The 24,339-nt window shown below is 36.0% G+C and overlaps 1 protein-coding gene across 1 annotated transcript; it reads right to left on the reverse strand.

The window, feature by feature from the left end:
- Positions 1-8,618: 8,618 nt before the first annotated feature.
- Positions 8,619-10,699, reverse strand: LOC149137962 (uncharacterized). The gene is made up of 2 exons (XM_089448701.1): positions 10,492-10,699; positions 8,619-9,759 (listed from the first exon to the last, which is right to left on the reverse strand). The coding sequence occupies exons 1-2, from the start codon at positions 10,682-10,684 to the stop codon at positions 8,942-8,944; spliced, it is 1,011 nt and encodes a 336-aa protein (XP_089304827.1). The 5' UTR covers positions 10,685-10,699; the 3' UTR covers positions 8,619-8,941.
- Positions 10,700-24,339: the final 13,640 nt, after the last annotated feature.

Here is a 24,339-nt window from a genome sequence, read left to right on the forward strand (position 1 = left end):
AGAAAACAACTATATTGGACTGGGCAATTTGACTAAAAAACCACTAGATTTAATTGGTCAACTCGACCGGACCGAGGGAGAGGAAAAGTTATTATTGTTATTGTTATAGTCATTACCAACATTTGAATAAAAGTAAAGTCTGTAAAATAGTTGTTACTATTATAATTAAATTAACATGGAGGTTTTTTTTTTTTTTACACCTCCAAACATCACTCATTAATAACCTAAAAATAGCTAATATGGAATGCTAATTAAATGAATATGTATCTTATGAAATCAAAAACATTACATCAATAATATGTAAATATATGCATTCTGAATTTAGTGTAAATATATAAATAAATAGTTAATAAGTTATTATGCTTTTATTATTAATATTATAAACAGAAATGGTAAGAAATAGACCTATAAAAAACAAAATTAATCCTTATTATATCCTTGATTTTGTTTCTTATAGGTCTATTTCTTACAATTTCTATCTATAATATTAATAATAAAATAATAAAAGCATAATAACTTATTAACTATTTATTTATATATTTACACTAAATTCAGAATGCATATATTTACATATATTTAATGTAATGTTTTTTATTTCATAAGATACATCTTCATTTAATTAGTATTCCATATTAGCTATTTTTAGGTTATTAATGAGTGATGCTGGGTGGTGTAAAAAAAAAACCTCCATGTTAATTTAATTATAATAGTAATAACTATTTTACAAACTTTACTTTTATTCAAATGTTGGTAATGAATATAACAATAACATTAATAACTTTCTCTCTCCCTTGGTCTGGTCAAGTTGACCAGTCAAATTTAGCCATTTCTCAGTCAAATTGCCCGGTCCAATATAGTTGTTTCCTAGTCAAATATAGTTGTTGGAAGATTTGCTCTCCCTATTTAACCTATAGCCATGATCTGGTTCTTCATCTTGTCGTGATGAACCACACTCGTTAGTTCGAAACGACAAAAATATTACAATGTGATTTCCTCATTAAATATTTTTTTTCTCATTTATATATCTATTAATGCTACGTATATCACGTGAAAAAATTAAATTAAAAAGTTTATATATATATATATATATATTAAGAACAAGCATAGAGCCATCTTAACTAAGGACTAGAAGAATCAAAATCTTCTAGGTGCAAATTTTTCCTCAACCTTTGCACACTAAGAAGAGTTTGCATCTTGAGAGATTTGATCCTTCTGGGAGCTTGGTAGATCTCGAGTTAAGATGAATCTTAATAATTCATATTTATAACCATGATATTTAAAAACATATAATTAACAAATATATAAAAACTTAATAAATTTAATTAATAAACCTATAAATAAATATAAAAATAAATCTAAATATAGAAATGTGAAATACATATAATATAAATAATACTTCTTGATTCAAATTGGCCCTTAGATTTGCTAAATTTGATCCCCCCTTAGGAGTTGGTTCCCTTTAGAAAAGAAGATTAACAAAACCACCGAGTTCAAGTGAGTTTCTATAGCCCCAAAGTCAAAATTCTTCACAACATAACCCTCGGAGCCAAGCGCTAATACACTACACGTGTATGATTCAGGATTGAAATCCCAAATAAACAATGAAAGGATTTCGAAAGGAATTGTCGACGTGTCCCGACCTTTCCTACCCGGCGCCTAGTCTGGGCACTCCAGTTTTATTTGTCGGGTTAGACAGTGGTTGGGTGGGCTGCACCCGCTCAACTCCAGCCTGGCACTAATCCCTTGTGTTCCATATTATAAGTCCGGCTTGTACTGGATGTGCAGAGTTTCGGTGGCCAGCAATGCGCTTCAGTCCTGCGGGCACTGGGTTGCAGAGCAAACTGGTTCTGGTTGCAGAGTTATGGTGGCGCGAAAATAGTTATCAGAATTATGTTATTGAACGAGACGGGGTGGGTCCGACGCCAGAATTAGGTTTTTGAACGAGACGGGGTGGGTCCCGCGTGGGTCATCGGAAACGCGAAGTGGCCGCCGGAGTCCGATCCCTATGGATATGTATGCCATCCATATCTTGCACCACATACATAGCTGGCCAGCGCATTAATGACACAATATATGGCTGGTTAGCCGGCAAGGGCTAACCAGCCATATATTGTGTCATTAATGCGCTGGCCAGCTATGTATGTGGTGCAAGATATGGATGGCATACATAAACACTCCGGCGGGCGACATTGTATTCTCCGGTGACATACCCGGGACCCACCAACGATTGCCCGCCCGCTTCCCGCTATCCACGTCAGCGCACGGGATCCATTTTCAAATGAAACTCTTCCCTCGCGCCCATTTCATTAAAATTGATTTTCGAACGTGGATGGATCTGCAACCTGCTCTGCGCATCCGTTGCTAACAACCGCTGCATCCTGCTTCGCATGTCCTCTGCAACGTGCTCTACGACGGAGACTGCTCTGCGCATCCGCTGCAACCATCCGCTGCATCCGATCGCAGGTATTTCTCTGCTATTTGTCTGCTGCGAAATGAGATGGGCTGAAACCCATAAACAAACGTGTTCTCCATAAATATAAAATTCTCCATCACTGCAACAGTGAGTAGTTAAGAATTGGTTCTGTTCATCATTTTGTTTTCTTAATGGCTGCCCATATGGTTAGAACGAGCAATTCTAGAGCCCTTCGTCACTAGTTCTATTTACTGCAATCCTTGCTGCATATTTGATAGCCTCGATGATGGAACTCTCACCACTTATGCGTTAGACATCAATTACTAGGACCTAGCCAGTACCCTGCACTTTGGCTATCTCGGTGGTTTGGCCCTCTCCAACCTGTCCTCTTGACTGAGAGCGTGACCATTGTCTGCTTGCACAATACTGCTACATATTTTGCCACATATTGCTGCATATATTGCCAGAGAAAGAGGACTCCATCACTGTTTAAATTCAGAAATATAATGTAAAGCATTTATTGGAGCTATGGGTTAAGTCCATGTGACCTTGCGTGTGTGTATATAACTGCTGTATATACTACCAGATATTGCTGCATATATTTCCAGAGAAAGAGGACCCTGCCATTGTTCAAATTTAGAAATGTAATATTGGAACCATGGGCTAAGTTCTTGTGACCCTTACCTGTGTGCATATAACTGCTGCATATATTGCCAGAAATTGAGGACCCTCTGACTATGTAATTCCAGATTATAAATTACTTAAGCTGCGGGTTAAGCAGCTGTGGGTTAAGCTTCTGTGGGCAGTCAAATAGATTTAAAATGGTGGAGACTATGTCTCGAAGATCCTGTGACTATTTACTTCGTTGTTTGGTTGCAATGTTTGTTAAGTATATGCATTGCTGCATCCAATTTTCCTAACCTGGTGGGGTTGTCGGTTCAACATTTGTATGTTGACAAGGCAGCTTCTTTTTGGCGTTGTAATTTTTTGATGGTTTTGCTGTTACAATATCACAATTCGGTTCCCTACATTTTGAAATGGCAGTTTGAATTGTCTTGAATTACATTTGATCTAACAGGACACTTCCGTTAGAACAAATAAATGCACCTACAGGTCTTTTGGGTTGGTGTTTTAATGCAACATTGAGCACAATATATTCTGACTGTGACCATTGTAATCCATGTGTAATGTTGCTGCGAAACATGGCCGTTTGAATTAGCCATTGACCTATTCCAGCTAAACGGATACAAAGTTGCAGGGAAATGAACAGAAGAAGAAATTAAGTACCTCTGAAGGGCAACTGCAGTGGAAAGCCCTACAATTCCACCACCCACAATTACTATGCCTTCACATTGCTCATTGCTAATGCTGTTGCTGCTCATCTTCCTACCTCCTCAAACTTCAAACCAGTAGGGTGTCTGAAAGGTGGGTATGAGTAGGGCTCTCCACTGCAGAAGTCTTGAATGGTGATATCTCTGTTAGAAGTTTTGAAGGGTGAGATCTTTGTTTTTCTCGGGCGGGAGATCTGTTGCTCTACTTCTCTGTTTCGTATGGGTTTTCTCAAAGTTTTACAACAACACAAACAAACCATTAACTAATTTTTAGTTAATCTACCGAAGGATAAACCAAACAAAATTAACCTGAAGAGCTGTCAAGCCAAATTGTGGTAGAGGACTCATCCTCTGACACTTGCTGATGCTGAGGATGTGCATCCTCTAAGTCTTATCACTGATATGGTATTTTCTGTTATTTTTCAAGGATCTGCATTCAGACTTGAGGTAGCATAAAAATAATCAATTTCAATCAGGATATTTTGTCATGTTAAAGTATTCTAACATGAATCTATTTTGTTGTTGTCACTATGCAGTGCTTCTAAGCCCATGGAATGGTGGAAAAGTGGACACTATGCATTGAAGTATCATGCCGCCCCAATCCGGGTCCAGCATCTTTAAAAATTGTCCTTCACAATGGGGCAAAAAATCATGTGATTTATAGAATATGGGAAGTGCAGGGAAAGACAACCAATAACGAAGCATACTACATTACACTCGTTGCAGGTTTAAAAGAGGCAAAACACAATGGGGTGAATAACATAACAGTGCTGACAAACTCAGAATTAATCTGTAATCACATGGAAGGCATCTACAATGTTCGCGCAGACAATTTGAGGCCCCTCTACAGAGAGGCAAAAATCTGGAGTGCTCGATTTAATTCTTTTTCGATAAAGCACGTTGCGAAGATCCATAAAATCTCTTCTGATCTAATGGTTGGAGCAATCTCAAGTGTAGATGCAGGTGCCAGAGATGATTCAGGATCATCGTTCATTCCATTGGCAAACATTGATCAGCATCAATATAGGTCTCGACTATGTGTATACACCATGGTTGTCATTTTTATTGGGATTCTGATACCGTGGTTCTTTCAGTAAAGTACTCGTTAATGTACTTTTTTTTGGTTTTGTAATATCATTCACCTTGGATGTCCAATCATGTTATAACTGAATTCATGTGTCCAATTATGTACATTATATTTGAGGTGAACTAATTATTCTTAACCTACTGGTGATTCTGAAGGCCATCCACAAGTTGGCAAATGTGTGGATCATTGCTTTCAGTGCATATGAATATGTGAATGTTTGATTGGTTTTAATTATGTCCATTTAATATTTTTCAAACTTGACTAGACTACTATTGGACATGGAATTATAACTCCTCAGCTTAATAATATGTATGCACAATCTTCTTCAAGCATCATTCATGATTGCCTATTAATACTTGGAGGGTACCAAAGGCTCATAGTTACCTTGTTATCTACACCTGTTAATTCCATCCACATACTTGCAGCTGCTCCATAAAACAACACAACTATCTGCACAAGCAATCTGATTTCCTTCATTTGAAGCATTTTTGTTGAGTAGGGTTTGCAACACACAAGCAATTCTAGGTAATGTATCCTTTCTTTTCCTTGCTTTCCATACTATATGCACTCACCACATATTCTCTTTTTGTTTCTTTAAGGACAACTGTTTTATAGCCAGGTTCAAGCATGTTTGCAAACCTCTGGTCGTCTGATGATAACCATTCTTCGACATTTGGGTGAGACAACCGTCACAACTGAACTTTAGTAACATTCATGTTAGACCTCTTATTTCTTGTAGGTTAATCAACCTCCATGCATAATTACGCTACACTCTCAGTGCATGGATGCTCACATTATCATGGAATAGCATTAATGATCCACAACTTCGTTAGAATAAATTTCTGCAAGAATACATTTCATACATAGAGCAGAGCAGACGACTTAAAGGAAAAAAAGGATGAAAATAGTCAACTGAGAGACCACATTCCTCTTGAATAATGTGCCAACGACCAGGAATCAACCAGAAAGTAGTTATGGAAAGACCATCTGCCATCTCAATCCTTTCCCTGTACTCATGTTGAAAAGAGATTGGTTGTGATGAACTCGACTTAAAATGGATCTTTAACAGTTTTGGAAAGACCATCTGTCATCTCAATCCTTTTCCTGTTACACATGTTGAAAAAATATGGTAAAATTGTTTTGTGATGAACTAGACTTCCTCAAAATCGATCTTAACATTTGTCTTTCCATAGTGCATGCACTCTTCATCTAGTTTATTACCATTTATGAATCACATAAATTTGGATGTTGTTTACACATTTTTCCATCAGCAAGAAAGAGAGTCAACTTTAAGGTCACGAGCTTTGAAAATTTGTTAATTGAACTCTGAAATTTGTTAATGGTTAGTTCTTTCTCTAGACCGGCTTTAGACTGAAAAAATAAGCACCTCTTAAAGAAAATTATTCCACCAGCTCCACTGAATTGAGGTTGTTCCTGATAATTACATATATAGAGATAATGACATGGGATATATCTCGGGGGCCATAAATGGCAAGTTTATTGTATTGATTCCTAAGAAGAAGAATCTGTAGAATTTTGTTGATTTTAGGCCCATATCCCTTTGTAAATGGGTTTATAAAGTGATATATAAATTGATTTCCAGAAGAGTTAAATTGATTTTATCGAATTTTATTACTCAAGAACAATTTTAATTTATGGAAGGAAGGAAGATACAAGACACCATTGGAATAGCACAGGAGATGATCCATTCAATTAAATATAGAGATCATAAATCATGTCTACTTTGGATTTGGTTAAAGCCTATGACTTCATTGATTGATAATTTTTGTTATTAATGTTGATCAAAATGGGTATGAGTAGACATAACTCAAAATGGATCATGGGATGTATTAAATCTACACATTTTGTTGTGGTTATCAATGGTTTACCTTCTAAGTTCTTCTTGGCCTATAAGGGGTTGAGACAGGGATATGCATTGTCACCCTTACTATTCCTTCTGCTAATAGACACATTAAGCAGGAAATTGAAGGATTCATGGGACAAAGGCCACATCAAAGGGGTCAGAGTTTCCAATTACCTATAGGTAACACATCTTATGTTCGTAGATGATATTTTATTTGGGGGATAGATTTCTATTGCTGAATGGTCCATCTTTCATAAAAGAATTAAGATATTTGGGGATACCTCTGAACTGTTAATCAATGAAACAAAGTCAAAATTAATACATAATGGAAAAGATGAAGCAGTATTGGAGGAAATAAGGTAGCTTTTTTGGATATCTTCCAACCATATAGATGATGGTTTCAACTACTTGGGATTCATTTTAAAACTGTGTGGATTCAAAATTAAGAAATGGGAATGGTTAATTGGCAAGTTTAAATATAAATTAGATAGTTGGAAACATAAATGGATGTCATTGGGGGGGAGATTGATTATGCTTAAATTTGTTTTACAAAGTCTATTATTATATTGGACACATTTTTTTCTGTTGCCTAAAGAAATTATAAAAAAGATTAAATAAGTTATGGGACACTTCTTATTTTCTCAATCCTTTCCCTGTACTCATGTTGAAAAGAGATTGGTTGTGATGAACTCGACTTAAAATGGATCTTTAACAGTTTTGGAAAGACCATCTGTCATCTCAATCCTTTTCCTGTTACACATGTTGAAAAAATATGGTAAAATTGTTTTGTGATGAACTAGACTTCCTCAAAATCGATCTTAACATTTGTCTTTCCATAGTGCATGCACTCTTCATCTAGTTTATTACCATTTATGAATCACATAAATTTGGATGTTGTTTACACATTTTTCCATCAGCAAGAAAGAGAGTCAACTTTAAGGTCACGAGCTTTGAAAATTTGTTAATTGAACTCTGAATTTTGTTAATGGTTAGTTCTTTCTCTAGACCGGCTTTAGACTGAAAAAATAAGCACCTCTTAAAGAAAATTATTCCACCAGCTCCACTGAATTGAGGTTGTTCCTGAGCAGCATCATCAAAAAAAATTCCTATCACCCGAGCAGCTAATATATGTAATTATCTCTATATAAACGATCTTCTACACATATCACAATCGGTAATTTAGTTGAAGTATACGCATTCCTATCACCATGAATACAAAAGCAAATTGCTATAATAAGCATGAACAAATAAATAACAGAGACATTAATATTGCAGAGGGAGATATTTCTTGAACTCTCTGTATCCAGTACTCATAATAACATGATGATTAAGAATGCAAACTTGATTTGTACAAAGTTGTATATGCCAGATTAGAATGCAAACACTAAGCAAAATCAGAAACAGAGATACACCCATGAAATGAAAGTCTGAACTGGCTAACATGTAAAGTCATTTGCCCAGCAATAGGCTAATAGCTGTATTTTAATTGCAAAGTAGACTGATATCAAAAAAATAAATCTACATAAAACAAGATAAAGTAATCCATAATATGAAAATGAAGGGTTACATATAACAATTCTTAGCAGTAAAAAATCAAAAACCATGCCCTTGGTTATTTAATCTCAGGCTCAACAAAAGAACAATAATCAATGCCACTTTCCAAAGTAAATTTTGAAAACTAATCCGAGCATACACAGCAATGAGAAATGAGCACAAGCAAGCCAGTAACCATTTAATCAGAATGAGATGGTCTTAATTCAGTTTCTAGAAGATGATCAATGCTACTCTATTTACTAAATGCAAGTCTGTTAAGATAACACAACTTCCCAACTTAAGATTGCAGTCCTAACAACTGAGTAATCAAAAACCATGACCTCTGTTTTTAAATCTCAGGCTCAACAAAAGAACAATAATCAATGCCACTTTTCAAAGTAAATTTTGAAAACCAATAATATTAACAGAACTGTTTCAATGGTCGCAAAAATGCAGAGCTTTTGATATTACAAAGACCAAGTTGGTTTGCCTGCGAAGGAACCACAAGCATAGTTAAACATACAAATAGAAGGAAACCAGTTTCAATGCCCTAACTAGCCAACAAATTTCACCAACCACTAAGAAGTTCAAGTTATTCAAAACTGTCCCAAGAGATTCACACATAATTATGTTCCCTGTCAACCTTTTAAATGCTCAATAAATCAAAGCTGGAGGGCCAAATCAGGCTGTGAATCAACCAGCATTCCAGAAGACTACCTAACTGGAGACCTTGGAGACTGTTTTTCTACATTCAAATCTGGTGGAATCGAATTTGAAAATTCAGATGTCTGTTGAGAAGGCTGTTTTGAAGGTAAAGACTTCCATAGTTGTTTTTGAGATTGGGATGTATCAGCTCCCATTGGTATCTGCCTGCAATTAAAAGGACTCTGTGTGGTTGAATTTGGCAATTCTAACATCGAGTTTACACCTCCCTGAGAAGTGGCATGAGATGACAGATTCTGAGGATGCATCCAGCTCAGCTGTGAACGAATATACAGAGGCATGTCCATGGGTGCCTGCTGTTGAATAAATTGAGGAACACTACTAGAAATGCCTGATAGTTTTGTATCACCATATGGTTCCCTGGCCACACAATTGGAATTACCATCCAACCTTCTATCAAAACCAGTGCTGCCAGAAGTTGTCGTCTGGACACTTGAAACAGGTTGCACATGTTCAGCTGGTTTGGCAGATGCCCATTGCATAAGTCGGTTACTTCTGGAGACAATCTCAAGCAATTTTGACTGGGATACATTTGAGGTAAATTTTGCACCTGCCAGATTGACCTCACTGGATTTAGCAATTGATGAAGCTGATTTCAACTCACTCTGTTTGACTCCTTGCAAAGGCGTTTGAAAATTTATATTGTTGGCTGACTGTGAACTCATAGATAGAGGAACAGGTAACCCAATAGATTGAGACAGAGATACTAGTCCTGTAGATTGAGCAATTGTTGCAACTGTAGATTGAGCCAAGGTCTGTTGATCCTTGATCTCCTCACGCAATAACAAAGCACCAGGAGGAGCTTCAGCTGTAACAAAAAAGAAAAAAACACGTTGTCAGCTCAAAATTTATAACCAAAAATAAATAATCAAAATACAAGCATTATCCAAAAGGAAAAAGTGTACTGTAGATCTTATGAAATCAGAGTAAACAATCTCAGGGATCTGAGCAATTGTAAATAGTGTGATCTTATGAAATAACAGTAAACAATCTCAGGGATCAATGCTCAGAGCACTAGTTTGGTGACTTGCGGGCCTAAATGTTAAGTTCTAGTAGATTCGGACAAACAATCAAGGGTGAATGTTCACTCCTAACAGTCCAGGCCAAAAAAATCATATAGCAGTCGAGGCCAAAAATAATCATTTATACAAGTCCCTAGGGGAGTAGCTTCATGTGTCTACAAGCTGGTGTTGCACATCCACTTGCTAATATTGTGTATGTAATTGTGGTTATCCATATATCAGTTTAACTTGAAGTAACCATTTTTCCTTTTTCTGTTACTAGTCTCATAATTCAAGAATGCTTACACAGCCTTGTGAATGATCCGCATTAAGTAGCCAGAACTTATTATTATTAAAAAATGTTAATGGAAACCTCTAATTTATTGCAGTGTAATAGAAAAGAGCATACAGTTTGTATATAGAAATTTATAAGGATATTGATGCACTTTTACTGTTCAGCTTCATCTCTCCTTCAAACTTTCTTTCAAATCATTTCAAGGATAGTGATCCAAAAATTCAGATTCAGCCCTAAAACTTACAGGTAATAGATTTCAATAACCTCAAGTTTAAAGTGAAATTTCTGAATTTGCATTGAGCAGCAATTCTTGAAATTTCCACGGCTCCATCAGAACCACTGTCCTCACTTCCTCTGCCGCAAATAGGACTATGTGGGCACAGCAGCAGCAGTGACGAGGAGGCACAGTTACATAGGAGAAGCAGAGGCAAATGCATGCCTGCAGTGTTTTTTTCTAATTATCTGTTCTCCTTATTTAGCAGAGTGCTCATCAAAATTCTTCAACCAGAGAAGCAAATAAAACAGTCTGTTGTAATAAAAATGTCAAAACCGATGAAAATAGTAAAAACTTACCAAACAAATGCCAGAATGGCCTTACTTGTTTTCTTAATTTTAGTATCCAATTCATGAAGAATTCAGAGCCGTTGCATAGAATGGCTGGTGTAGTTGCCAAGGTTGCACTAATAGCTGTGAGCATGCTCACAGTGCTTCAATTACAGCAAACGACACTACGGCCCCTAAAAAGAAGTGGTAGCAACAAAAGTTCAAGGGTTGGGAAGAACACTAGCCATTCGGAAAGGCAAGAAGGACATACAAACATTGATGATCATTTTCCAAAACATTCAATAGGTGAAAAGACAAAGCTTCCTGGACAGTACAGTTTCAAAAATTTAGATGTGTTATTTGGTAGAGGCTGACATGCGTTAGAGGTCCCCTTATTTGCTGTGACTGATCAATCAATAGCTCCAATCACGGCCTTAATACCTGTCAAGGAGTTCTGTACTCTAAAGTTGCTATCCTTGTTACTTGGTAGAATGGCTTTCATTCACATTGTAGCCGGGAACCTTTTGAAGGAAAGGGAGATTCATATTAGTGCAGTTTCCGTTTTTTCAAAAACAAAAGTTTTGCAGAATTCCAGCACAGACAGTTAAGTGTGGTACATGAATTAAGTAGATAGTGCTTTTTAACAGGAAAAATTTCTAAGCTAGTATAGTCTGGTATTTGAAGATGCCTTATACAGTTTGTCGAAGGAGGCTGTCAGCGACTATGGTCTTTCACTAGCTGATTGACTAATGTACATCCAAAAGTTTTGCAGAATCACTCCAGGTTTGGTTTTGTCTTTTGCTAGCTGATTGACTACCCCTGTACATCCCAAAAGTTTTGCAGAATCGCTCCAGGTTTGGTTCCTATTTAAAGAAGATCGAAAAATGAAAAAGCAACATATCCATCATTATAGGTTTACTTGGAATATTTGGATTTAGTAATCAAAATAGATATTATGCTTAGGGATTTGAGTTTATTCTTTGCACAACTGGAAAAGCTGATAATTAGTTTTGGGCTTTTTGCTGTCTAGTCAGATTAGCATCTGAAATCTGGACAATCATGCATTGAGAACCTCTTCCCAAAGGTTATGATTTTTCTTTGATTGTTTGTTAAATGTGTAATCTTTATGTTTGATGCTTTGCATCAAGAAAACTTGTTTTGGTTCAGTGGCAATATTGTAACAGTTTTCGTATTGGTTTTAAAATTTGTATTTTTTGTGCAGTGAAATGACATTGCTTTTTTGTGTTTTAAAAAGATCTACAGTCTATTATGGTCATTTCCAAATTCCAAGCACTCCATATATCAGTTTAACTTGAAGTAACCATTTTTCCTTTTTCTGTTACTAGTCTCATAATTCAAGAATGCTTACACAGCCTTGTCCTATATAAATATTTGTAAAGCTTATTCTCTGTTGGAAAGTCCAGTATCCTCAACTAAACTAACCATTTTAAATCATCTATAGTTTAGATGATCTCTTTTTATCTGTCATGATTTGCTGTTTATGGTTAATTCAATAACCAATATCTTTTTCCTCCTCCATTGCGGATGCAAGTATCATTAAGGGCTAATAGTAGTATTGTCAAAGAACTGAGCTATTACTGTCAAAGAACTGAATTCTAAATTTACAATGGCAGGTATGGGAAGTGAAGCTTTGGAAAATCTCTGCCTCCCTGTTTTCCTCACAAATAGATCCTTCCAATTTGCCTGAGAAATCCCTTATGGCAGTTTCAAGGGTAACATTCTTATCTGGTATGCCGGTTCCAGAATCTGCACAAGGGGCTACTGATCATTCACATAAGTTTATGTGAAACCAAAATTTTATCTATTAAGTAGATGCTTATCCTCACTTTCAAGTTGACAATCCAGAATTTCATCCATAGAGTACAAGTTTAGCCTTACCTTAAAGTTTTCAATCCAGAATTTCATCTAGAGTATAAGTTTAGCCTTATCTTAAAGTTTTGAATTTCACATTAAATGGTAGATCAATTAATATTTCCATACCAGTATTTTGCAAAATAGAACCTTGTACCCTTCTAGATGTGTGGTCCACATTGATTTCTTTTGTAGAAGAAATCTCCAATTGTTCATTCAGGCTTCTTTTCCTTCCACGACACCGTCCAACCTTTAGAAACTGTGGTCCACATTTTCTTGATTTCAACGCAGGAACACTTTGCCCCCCTTTTTTTGTTGGGCTCAAGAAACTATGTCGCCTCTTGGTAGTGACCTTGGATGGAGTTAGAACATCAAATTTCTTATTATTGTACTCTTCGCTGACATTTTTTACCAATTCATTTAATGCATATGCCTGCTCCAAAGATTTGGGTGTTATTTGTAATAAACCCCTCAATATCTTATGAGTTGATGACATCACAAGTTCAATTTCCTCATCGATTGTTAGGGCGCTATCTTGCCTTACCATGGTTGGATCAGTGGAAGGAGAAGCCGGAAGGCTCATTTCAATTTCTGGGCTCATTGCAAACGATTCATTTAAATCAAGTAAATATCCAGGTCTTTCTGTAATAGACCTATAGACATTAGGCAATTCATTGCCACTTGAAACCTTGCTAGTCACTACCATCTCAACTTTTAGAATATGCTTGCAAATATTGCCATTTAGGGCCCATTTGCAATTACAAAAGTGTAGGTTCTGCCCTTTATAGATGACATGATACCATGTATCACGAGTTGCCGTAGTTTGGCTACGAACCAAATACTCACTTTCCCTGTTTCCATCAGCCATACAATCTTCATCTGGGATATTCTTTGCTTTGCACTTACTTAAATTTATTTGTTGCTCAATTTTTGAAGCTCGGACAAAACCAGCGTTTTTTAGACGTTGCATGTGAATGTAATACAACTCAACCTTTTTTAATAAAAGGTGCAACAGCCAATCCACCCTTCTATGGGACGCATTATTCTTCTCACAGAGGTACCTTTGCTTTAGATACCGGTGATAAGATTTGATAGCATTATTAGTATCCTGGTTGGAATGTGGGAAGTCCCTATATGCTTTTGCCCACATATCTGGAAAAAAAACATATATTAGATGCGAAAAAACAATAGAAAATGGTGAATTACAAAATAAATTGATAAAATGCAACCTTAGGAAACTTACATAGCTTGTTGTTGTTTAACCAGTTGGTTGCAAAATAATCCAGAAACACTGTTTCTTCTTTGAATTCATCAAAGAAACTTTGAATTTCATGTTGCACAGATGCATCATCTTCACACGAATGCATGATTAATCCCAGAGCACGGAAGATACGGACTTTATTTTCCTTTCCCCTGACTTTCGTTCCAACATTTTTCAACCAGGCTCTACGGACATGCCATACACACAACAATAGTGTACAGTTTGTGCAAGTCCTGAAATAATATAACATTATAAGAGAATATCCTTGAACATTATTGCTTTTTAACTATTCTAAAAAGAAAAAACTGGTTCACCTTAATGCCTCGATTTCCGCTGCTGCATCATCTGTGATGACAGCTCGGACATGCCAATCTGGGTTTTCCTTTTTCCCATTTGCAAATAATTGCGACATCCATTTACAAATATCAGGAGTACAATTCCGTGATGATATTACCCATGCCACTGGAATCCCATTGTGATGATCATCAAAAGCCATTATGGTGTACAGTTGATACTACATTACAATAAGAAAACAAGATTATAAGCATATAAGAGGACGACATTGAAATAAAGTAGAATAAATGAAGTTTTGGTAAATATGTTTACCCCATATTTGTTAGTGCTAAAAGTGGAGTCCATTGATAACATGTTGTTGTGTGAGTATCTCACCATTATTGAAAGCATCCACTTAGTTTGTATGCCTATAATGAAAGGAATGTTTTTAACAACATCTTGTTGTTGGTAGAAGAAAAAGCTCTCTGGGCACTCACTAACCCAACAATCCACACTCATTGGATCATTTTCATGCTTCACATACTCTAACCTCTTGATATTATTGTACATGTTTGACACATCCTTTCTTGTCATGAAAGAATCTCGAGGTGCCCCTGTGAAAAGCTCACCAGATCCATACCTTAAATCAAAGATAAATTTTTCCCAGATCATCGTAGCATTAAAACCATCACGAACCAAATCTTCAACAATAGTTCGTATATGCTGTGTTAAATGCGGCGCAAAATTGAATTTCTTGGGCATGTCATTTGCCTCATTTCCATGACAAACCACATTTTTGTCATCAATATGTCTGCATGCTGTATATATTAGAACGGCATCATTTGGTCTAATAGCAAGTCGTCGCATAATAAAGTGACACTGACAACCAACTTTGATGCTGTGACGTGGAAGACGTTTCTTAGTTGTGGATCCAGGTTCAGCCACATTGCTGGATTGTACACGATTTGGACCATAGGCACACCTATATCTGCGATCAGCAATTCACCAAAAATTAAATAAAATATTTATGCATGTTTGACATAGTGAACTTAAAATCAAAATTTAATATAGATAGAGAGAGAGAAAGAGAGAGACTCACACAACATATTCTAGATATGTTGAATAATTTGTCCTCTTGATATCCTTCACATCTTTAATTTTTCGAATTTTTGCAACAAATTGAGTAGGTGCGGGTTCCCTCATTTGCTCTCCCCTTATAAAATCCTCAAGTCGACAATATGGAATAATTGCGACTTGGTCCCCTGCTACTTCTGTCCATGTCAAATCTTCCGCTGAAAACTCTATCATCCCTTCTGGGTCCTCAACCTCCAACTCATTGATCAATTCCCACTTCCTCATTCTTCAAATCCCTATCTCCCCTTCAATATTTCCTACCCATGCACAAAACAGTATTATAGACTTTCAAATGCTTCATCTTGGTATAATCAATACATTGCTGAAAGAAACATAATAACATGCAAAATTTGTTGCAAAGAAAAAACTGTTATACAACTTTAATCAGTTTGTTCCACTTTGTTATGCTAGAGTCATCGCAGCACTCTATGTAAGTTGCATTTCAGCGTTAAATTATAATTTCCTGGAACTTGGTTTGTTCATGAGGATTGTTGCTAAGTTCTCTAAGTTCATTCTCAGTGGCTGCCCTGTTTCAGACTCCACATGCTGAAACCTGAGTCTGAAAATAATTTCATTCTCAAATGCCTTATTAATTATGGGACTGATGGTCGACTCTTGTTTGCTTTTTGCATGGCTCCTTGAGGACATTTGTATGCTGAAAGGACCAAAGAAGTCTAGCCTTGTCGCCAACAGCAAAGGACAGAATACATCCATCAAGATATATAGAAACTAAAGAAGCTCAGCATTTGAAGTGCCAGGAAGCTAAGGCAGCAACTGGCAAGAAGGGAAATATCAATCAATAAAAGTTTGCAAAAGGAAGGGAAATGTTTCATTATAGTCCAAGAACTGCAATTGCACAGAGAGAGAGAAGGGGACTGCAAAAAGCTGAGGAAAGCTGAGGAAAGTCTTGTTGGTCTGTTTGGAAAAACAAGTGTTCTTTCAAATCACAAGTGATAGGGCAGATGATTAATCACCATCTGGAAATTAATCCTAAGATACATCAATCAGGGATAACATAGGGATTATGTGTAGTTTGTCATAAAAAAGGAAACTATCAAGCATACATTGCAATATAAAGTGTCTCAAGTCATCTAGAGGTTGATTAAATAAATAAATAAATCCACTCCTCTTCCTGGATTCTTTGAGGTGGAAGGCCGCTAGTGGCTATCCTTGGATATAGTATGATGATAACAAACCATGGCAAAATTTATGAAATACTATTTGTTAGATGAGCCTTTCATTTCTATGGATAATGATAGTGATTTATGGATTACCATTTGTTGGACGAGCCTTTCCTTTGTATGGAGAAAGATATGCAGAACTACTTATGGTAGCAGCATTTCCAAGTTCAGTCTAGAATAAGAGAATGTGCTAGAAGTTCACTTGTAAGTGTTTCATAAATTAAAAAAGACAGTTGTGTCAATGATGGCTTGCTGGGTTGACAAAAGTGGATAGCTAATATAGACCCCAAGAGGGCTCAAGTTCTACCAAGTGATATGCCCCATGCTTTTGAATGTAAGCAGTGCACCCAACAGCAGCTGGGGCCAGGTGCATGTCCCAGGTGACTTGGCCCAAATAGATACCCCCACTTATGGTTTCTAAGTTGAAGGCCACTGAATTGAATGGCACTAAAGGTTCCTCTGTAATGATAAATCTGGGGTCATTAGCCTCATCATGATAAGAGGAAGCCCTTTGTGGAGGCTGTACTCTTGCTTCTAATTCAAAAGCTTTATTCAAGCTGGTCTTGAATTCAAGACCATCTGAACTAACATTCTATAAATATGTATAAGAAACTAGAAAATGATAGTCGGAAATCTGAAACTATGCACTTCCACATATGAAACAAAAAGTTAACTTGTCACTATTTGATAGTCAACATAACCCTTGATGACTGTTCTACTTTACTGACAAATTCAACTTTATCAATTCTGTAAAACTTGTATCTTGACTCAAGACTAGCTGTTTTTGATTATGGCATCTGTTGTTCACATTGACTATCCATACTTCACAATGAAGAGAAAATCCTTTTGTTAAGGATCTACTCTATTACTAGGAATCTGATTCTACCCAGCTTAATTTGGATTCAAGTTTGGCACTTCCAACTAAACCATCCAATTGAACCCAACCATACTACCGTATGAGTTAATGATGAACGAAAACCTTGACCTATTACCCTTATATCCTACATCAAACGTCTGACTTGCTAATCTTTAAGGATCAACATAGCACAGCTTGGCCTGTTTAATGTAGCACTAGGCTTCTAATTCATCCCCCTCCACATTGGGTTCCAACACAGCCTGCCCGTAATCATAGCAATGATGAGAGGAAAATCCATTACCAATGGCCTTTTATCATCAAGTTGACTTGTAATCTGTATCTGACAGCCAAAACTGTCTATTCCAGAGCAGATTCTTTCAATACTGTAACTTCAGTTCTGACCCTGATTGTATTATGACTAGAGATTATCCATAATTAACAATCACCACCTTGAATTAACCATCAATTAAAAACGATGGAATTAACTTTAATATTACAATTAGAATATTAAAATGCTTTTAATTTGACTTCAATTTATCTTACAATCAAAATTCAAAGTCCTATGGGACCAAATGCTATTGCATATTTCTTGGTGCTGTCAGTTACAGATGGTCAATGGCATAATCTAACACCCTGCATATGACCAATAAGAAAATAAAGGTCTGCTAGCATAGAAGTCAGAACTCAACAAGGACTTAGTAGAAAATAGACAAACATCCACAAGAATTTTTCCAATGATAATAATAAAAAATTAAAAATGAATGTTCAAAAAAGAATATTGATTTTAATCTACATTAAAGAATATTTTCCATTTTCCACCATTCCAACAATCACATGTTGCATCATAATAATGAGCAACCTCAAGTATGTTACTATATCTTATCCATTTTAGGTCATAGGTTTCTGGTCAAAGGATGTTTCCTACCTCTTATTTTATGATGGCTTGTAAATGCTGGTGCTATAAATTATTGGTTGTGATTACCCCTTGAACAATTCTACAATTATTATATGCTCTGTCTGGAACAAAAATAGAGGATTATAACAATGACTACTGTTGGAAAATTTTTTCATGTAATGACAAGTATATATGGTTTACATTTTATGATGGTGAAGAAAGTGGATCCAAGTAGCCAATACATATACTAAAATTCCCAAATGAAAACTGCAACAAAAGTCACATCTGTTCATGAATGGACAATGGTTATAGATAAGTTTGAAGATTGAGTGGACAATTCACTTCAACAATTTTATGAGATCTGTAACAATATGTAACTTGTCATTTTCTTCAGAATGAGAAGAAGATAAGTTGAATTAAACAAAGGTGAAGGAAACGTGTTTAGAAGTTGTAGCAAGTTGTTGAAGTTTCATTGAGGAAAGAATATACATATGAGCAAATAGTAGAGCAATTCCAGATTTGAAGAGTTTGGAAAATGGAAGTCAATGGCTTATACTACACTGATTTTTGCTACAGATCCATGTTGCCTAAGCTCACGATGATGAATGACATATTCAAAAGATGCAATTAGGATTTTTGGAATTGATCTCAACAAACGAATTCAGATTATTGAGCAAAACACCGATTATCTCCAGGCCCATAAAAGCAGGGCTCCTCAAAAGGGAAGGCCTTTGATTATGGCAGATCTCTTAGCTTAAGAAAATTGAAATAAGATACTAAGACTGTACTGAATAAATAATTTACTCAACTTGAATAAACTTTACTAATACAATACAGGTAGAAAACGTTATTGCAATACTCCCAAAAGGTTTAACAAAACGAATTTATGAATAACCAGAATCATAGACAGTAATTCAAATACTTTGAGGAATGAAATTAGCAAATAGTAGAAATCAAATACTCATAAATATCATAACTCTATCATGGAAATAAGGGAGATTTATCTTCAATCTTTCCTCTCTAATAATTCTAGACAATCCTGCTTTGTACTGAAGAATAGAAAAGAATGACAGAAAACTACTCACAGATAAACACACACTGCCATGAACCAGTATGTGAAACCTTTGATTAAATCTCAAAATTGAGGCCTACAAAAAATATATATGAAAGTATTTTCTGATTACAAAATCCAACCCCTCTCTCGATTTGCTTCTTAAAATTTAAAAGTTTCCATAACAACAATTTGTTATGAAAAATTATAAAAATAGAATTAACCAATAGAAAATAAATAGTTTGTTACAAATTAAATCAAAAGCTCCGGTTATGTTTCTTTATTTGGAATTTTCTGTTGTAGTTAATAAATTTTAGGAAGGATTGCAACTATTTGTTGCAATTTTCACCAACTGGATCACTGAAAGATGTCATCTTCCTATAGGCTACATCCAAATCTGAGCATTTCTTATAAGTAAGAGAAACTGGAAACAGGTATTTGATCTAGCAATGGATGTAGAAATCATTCATTAACTTACTGATGAGTGTTTTACCATCTATCTCCTCTTTCAAATTTACAAATTTACTGTGATCCCCTTTTCATTCAATCAATATTTTTTAGTGGGCCTACCGGGAAATCAATTTATTTGGTGTTGTCCAGGATGTAGGTAGTCCTAATTCTCTCAAAAGATGCAATTAGGATTTTTGGAATTGATCTCAACAAACGAATTCAGATTATTGAGCAAAACACCGATTATCTCAGGAACTTACTTGGAACAACTGAAGCGAACGCCTTCTGCAAATTTCTTCAACACATCAACCAGAGATTTGCACGGACTTTTGCGAACTCCTGTCGCTTCTCAAACGCGCCTTACTATCTCTCACACGATGCTCTTAAAAGAAACAGTCCTCAGACTGGCGGCCCAGCAGGCTTTAGTATTAATTCAAAGTAAAATTACACACCATTGAAACTCAAAGATATGAGCTCTGATTACACACACACACTCACAAACTCACTAAGCACTCACAACTCACCCCTGCCTAAACTATGAGAGAGTTCTCTCTTAAATAACCTAACAAACGAATCTAGCTGACCTAATGCATGACATAAAAGTAGAAATAATTGAGGGTCCTGTCAGTATCTTATTCCACTGACGGTGTCTACTCAACTTTTTCTTTTGTACAAAGATTCGTCACAACATGTGACCAACAGTGTCACATTGCTGACAAAGAGATTCGTTACCAAGAACCTTTCGGGCTTCTATCGCTATCATATCCCATCTCGGAGTCTGACGGAGTCTTGACTCTATCCCAATGGTACGATAAATGAGATAAAGTATCTTGAGGATCTTTCCAGGAAGATGTAAGCCATGATAGATATTCTTTTTCCCAGGTAGGGTCATTTTGTTCTTGAGCATCTTGATAAATATCCACATATACGGTTTCTTTTTCGCTATTCACTTTAGCTTTTCCTTTTGGATCGTGGATTGTAATGGAGGAATCTTCTTTTTGTGGAGCATGTGAACTCTGACCTGTGTCATAAGTAAATCTGATCGAATCTGCAGACTTCTTTAAACTTTTAGATGGAAAGAGATAATCATCTTTATTCCATCGGTTCACATATGCAAAGGGATCGATTTCAATTCCAAGGAAATTATCTTTCTTGCTATTTCTGAAATCTGGCAAAGACTGTACAGCCAGTTCAACCCCATCTAATAACTCCCATTTAAAAATCTGAAACATACTTACAGATTGTTCAATACTCGATTGAACCCATAATTTACATTGATGACTAAGATTTCCTTGTTCTTGCCATCCTATTTCAAACACCATTGAAGAACAGACACGATTAGAGAGAAGTAGATTGATCAAGCAAACCACATCTTCGGACCATGAACAAGAATATACATTAATAGTAATAACAGCCTTCTGATTAACTATTAATCGAAATACTCGTTGTTTTCCTTGCAGAAGTTCGAGGGTTTTTATCAGTGATAGTTTCTCCGGTAGTTTTAACGAATGAAAATCTTGAAGCCATAATGAAATCTTTTTAATCTGATCTGGATCTTCAGCTAATGTAGATTTCATAATACTATCCTTTCCGTAAAGCTGTGAAAAAGGATTTGGTTCAATAGCATTACGGAATTCCATATTCTGATAATCCCAAGGTTCTGTAAATGTTCTTAAATACTGCAAGGTCCTTAATACACATTGAGAAGCTCTGACTTGGAGTTTCTTCTGACACTTACCATCTCTTATCTCCCAATCAGCAAAAGACTGAAACATCTCAAATTGAGGGAAAGAATCAGTATTAACAAAAGCTTCAGTATTTTGTTGGAGATATGCTGCTTCAATCTCTTCAAATAAATCTGGAATTTTGAGAGATTTCAAAAAGCGTTCAACAAGACCATTCATATTTACCTCCTCCAGTTCTAACATTTTAGAAGAAATATACATAGAAATAGAAAACTCAATTGCACCAATAATCTGATAATAATTCAGAGTTTTCAGAGTTTGAATCATATCTGGAGTATAATGACTGAGCCAAGTGTCATCGAGCTGTTGAAAATAGAGCTTAACCTGTAAATTTGGTAGAGGATAAACCTTTACCAATTCTTCATTGAGATTTAGAAAGACGCCAACATTTTTATGTTGCCAAGCTTGACATCTTTGTATCCACTGATTTCTTCTTAGTCGGAGACCAATTATCTTCTTGATTTGATCAGTGACATCGGATAACAAATATTCTAAAATCTTAAAACGCTGTACAAAAGTTTCAAAAGAATCATCAGCAGGACTGGTTCCTGTAATGGTGAAAAGACTTTCACTATGTACATGTACCTTGTTCATTTCTCTGGTTAAGGCATCAGGTAAATAATTAGAATTTCCAGGAATCCATTCAACATCAAATTCATACATCTGAAACCACATTTTCCATGCTAATAATCGCCCACGAGCTAATTGCTGAGATATCTTGGCATTCAAGAAATACTTGAAATTCATTGAGTCAGTTCGAATCAAGAATTTTGAAGGTGCCAAATAAATTTCGAACTTTTGAATTCCATTGAATATTGCAAGGGTTTCTTTTTCAGCAGGAAAATAACCTTTCTGATGTTTAGAGAATTCACCTGAAGCATAGGCACATAGAACTTCTTCAACATTTTCTCCTTCTTGCCTTCTCTCAAAAAGAGTAGCCGCCCAAAAATTGTCGGAAGCATCAGTCTGTAAGATGAGAAAACCAGTACCAGGCGGTTTTAAAGTAGGTAATGTTTGGCATTCTTGTTTCAATAATTGAACCGCTTGAGTAGCTTCATCAGACCAACCACCATTAATAAATTCTCGAATAGGAGAAGTCTTTTCAGAAAGATTGGGAATATATTTATGAACATAATTGAGAATTCCCAAAAATCGCTGAATCATTGGCTTATCTTGTAATTGATCAGGAAATTCAGATAATTTCTGTAAAACATGAGGCTGCATCTGAATTTTACCTTGGCGAACGGTGATGCCGAGAAAATCAATACTGTCTTGAAATAAAACCATTTTCTTCTCAGATAAGACTAAACCATGATTACGGGCTTCGTCAAGAAATATTTGGAGATGCTTCAAATGAGAGGCGAGATCTGGACTAAATACAAGGATATCATCAATATATACAACAATAAAATCGTATGAACCAAAAATATGATCCATTCGACGCTGAAAGAATGCAGGAGCATTTTTGAGACCAAATGGCCCAACTCGCCATTGAAAGAACCCGGCAGGACATGTAAATGCAGTTTTTGGACGATCTTCTTCTGCAATTTGAATCTGATAATATCCTGATTTCATATCAAATTTGCTGAATATCTTACTGCCATGAATTTTCTGCATGATTGTTTCTTGTCGAGGCATGGGATAATTAAAGCTCTTAGTTATAGCATTTAAAGGCTTATAATTAATCACCATCCTATCTTTACCACGAACAATCTCAGAATGATTGCGAACTAGAAATGCAGAACAGGAATAATGAGATTCACTTACTTCAATCAAATTAAGATCTAGCAATTCTTGAATCTGTTTGCGCATTTCTTTTTCTTCATCAGGAGTACAGGGTATCAATTTGCCAGTCACTCCATTGTCATGCAGAGTGATAATTTCTTGTTTCGGGCTCTGAGTTGTCCAAAAAGCTTGAGGATTAGTAGAACAACATTTTAGCAATTCCTCAAATATCTGAATTTGTTCAGGAGACCAATTAGGATCCCTATTGGCCTTTTGGGTAGGTTGAGCTTTGGCTTCATAAATCTTTAACACTTCTTCCCAATCATGAGATTCTTTTCTCTGTTTGGGTTGCCTTTTTAAACCTACCTTTTTCTGACTCTGATCTTTTCGGGCTTCAGAATTAGCCATAGTTAACCTGGGGACTGAGACTGCTTTCTTCTTGATGTTACAAATGATTTTATCATTACTGATCGTAACAGGCAACACTGAATTAATGAACGGCATTCCCAGAAATAAACTTGCTGAGTTATCATAATGCTGAATAGCTGAAATCTTAATTATATTCCCCCCAAGTTTCATTGAAATGTTATCAACATAATGAGTCAGATTAACAGAACCACCAATGGTTTCAGATCTAAGGATATTCTGTAAGGGCTTCCATAATCCTTTAAACAGTGACGGTCTAGCAAGATTATTGGAGCCACCGGTATCAATAAAAGCATCAACAGAAATCCATTCACCACGTACTTGAACTTCAACAGGAATATACAACAGATCACTAGTTCTGACAATCTTTTTCATAAAGGCTTGTTCATCAACAGAACTAGGTTTAGGGAGGAGAGAGGAAGATGATGCAACTGTCTTCGGATAAGGACATAAAGAATTCTGAACGGACTGAGGTTTAACGGATAAGAAGTTTGGCAAAGAATTCTTGGTGTCAACAGTTGTAGTAGTTGTGACAGAGGTATCAGAATACTCTTCTGTATCATCTTCGTCAAAAACAACAGAATCACTATCATCACTTAAGTGATCCTCATAAACATCGGAATCAAAATCAGAATCTTGATAAGCAAGATTCATTTTATTACTAATATCAGGCAGAGACT

The sequence above is a fragment of the Pinus tabuliformis genome, chromosome X, assembly GCF_031772625.1.
Source record: "Pinus tabuliformis cultivar Carrire ecotype Pingquan chromosome X, CPIR1, whole genome shotgun sequence".
In the NCBI taxonomy this organism is placed as follows: domain Eukaryota; kingdom Viridiplantae; phylum Streptophyta; class Pinopsida; order Pinales; family Pinaceae; genus Pinus; species Pinus tabuliformis.

What these genes read in the sequence shown, in the direction of transcription:
- LOC149137962 (XM_089448701.1), bottom strand. Translation starts at nt 10,684, where the DNA reads ATGCATTTGCCTCTGCTTCTCCTATGTAACTGTGCCTCCTCGTCACTG. An exon ending in GTTATTGAAATCTATTACCT is followed by an intron (nt 9,760 to 10,491) that starts GTAAGTTTTAGG and finishes TTTTTGTTACAG; the next exon opens with CTGAAGCTCCTCCTGGTGCT.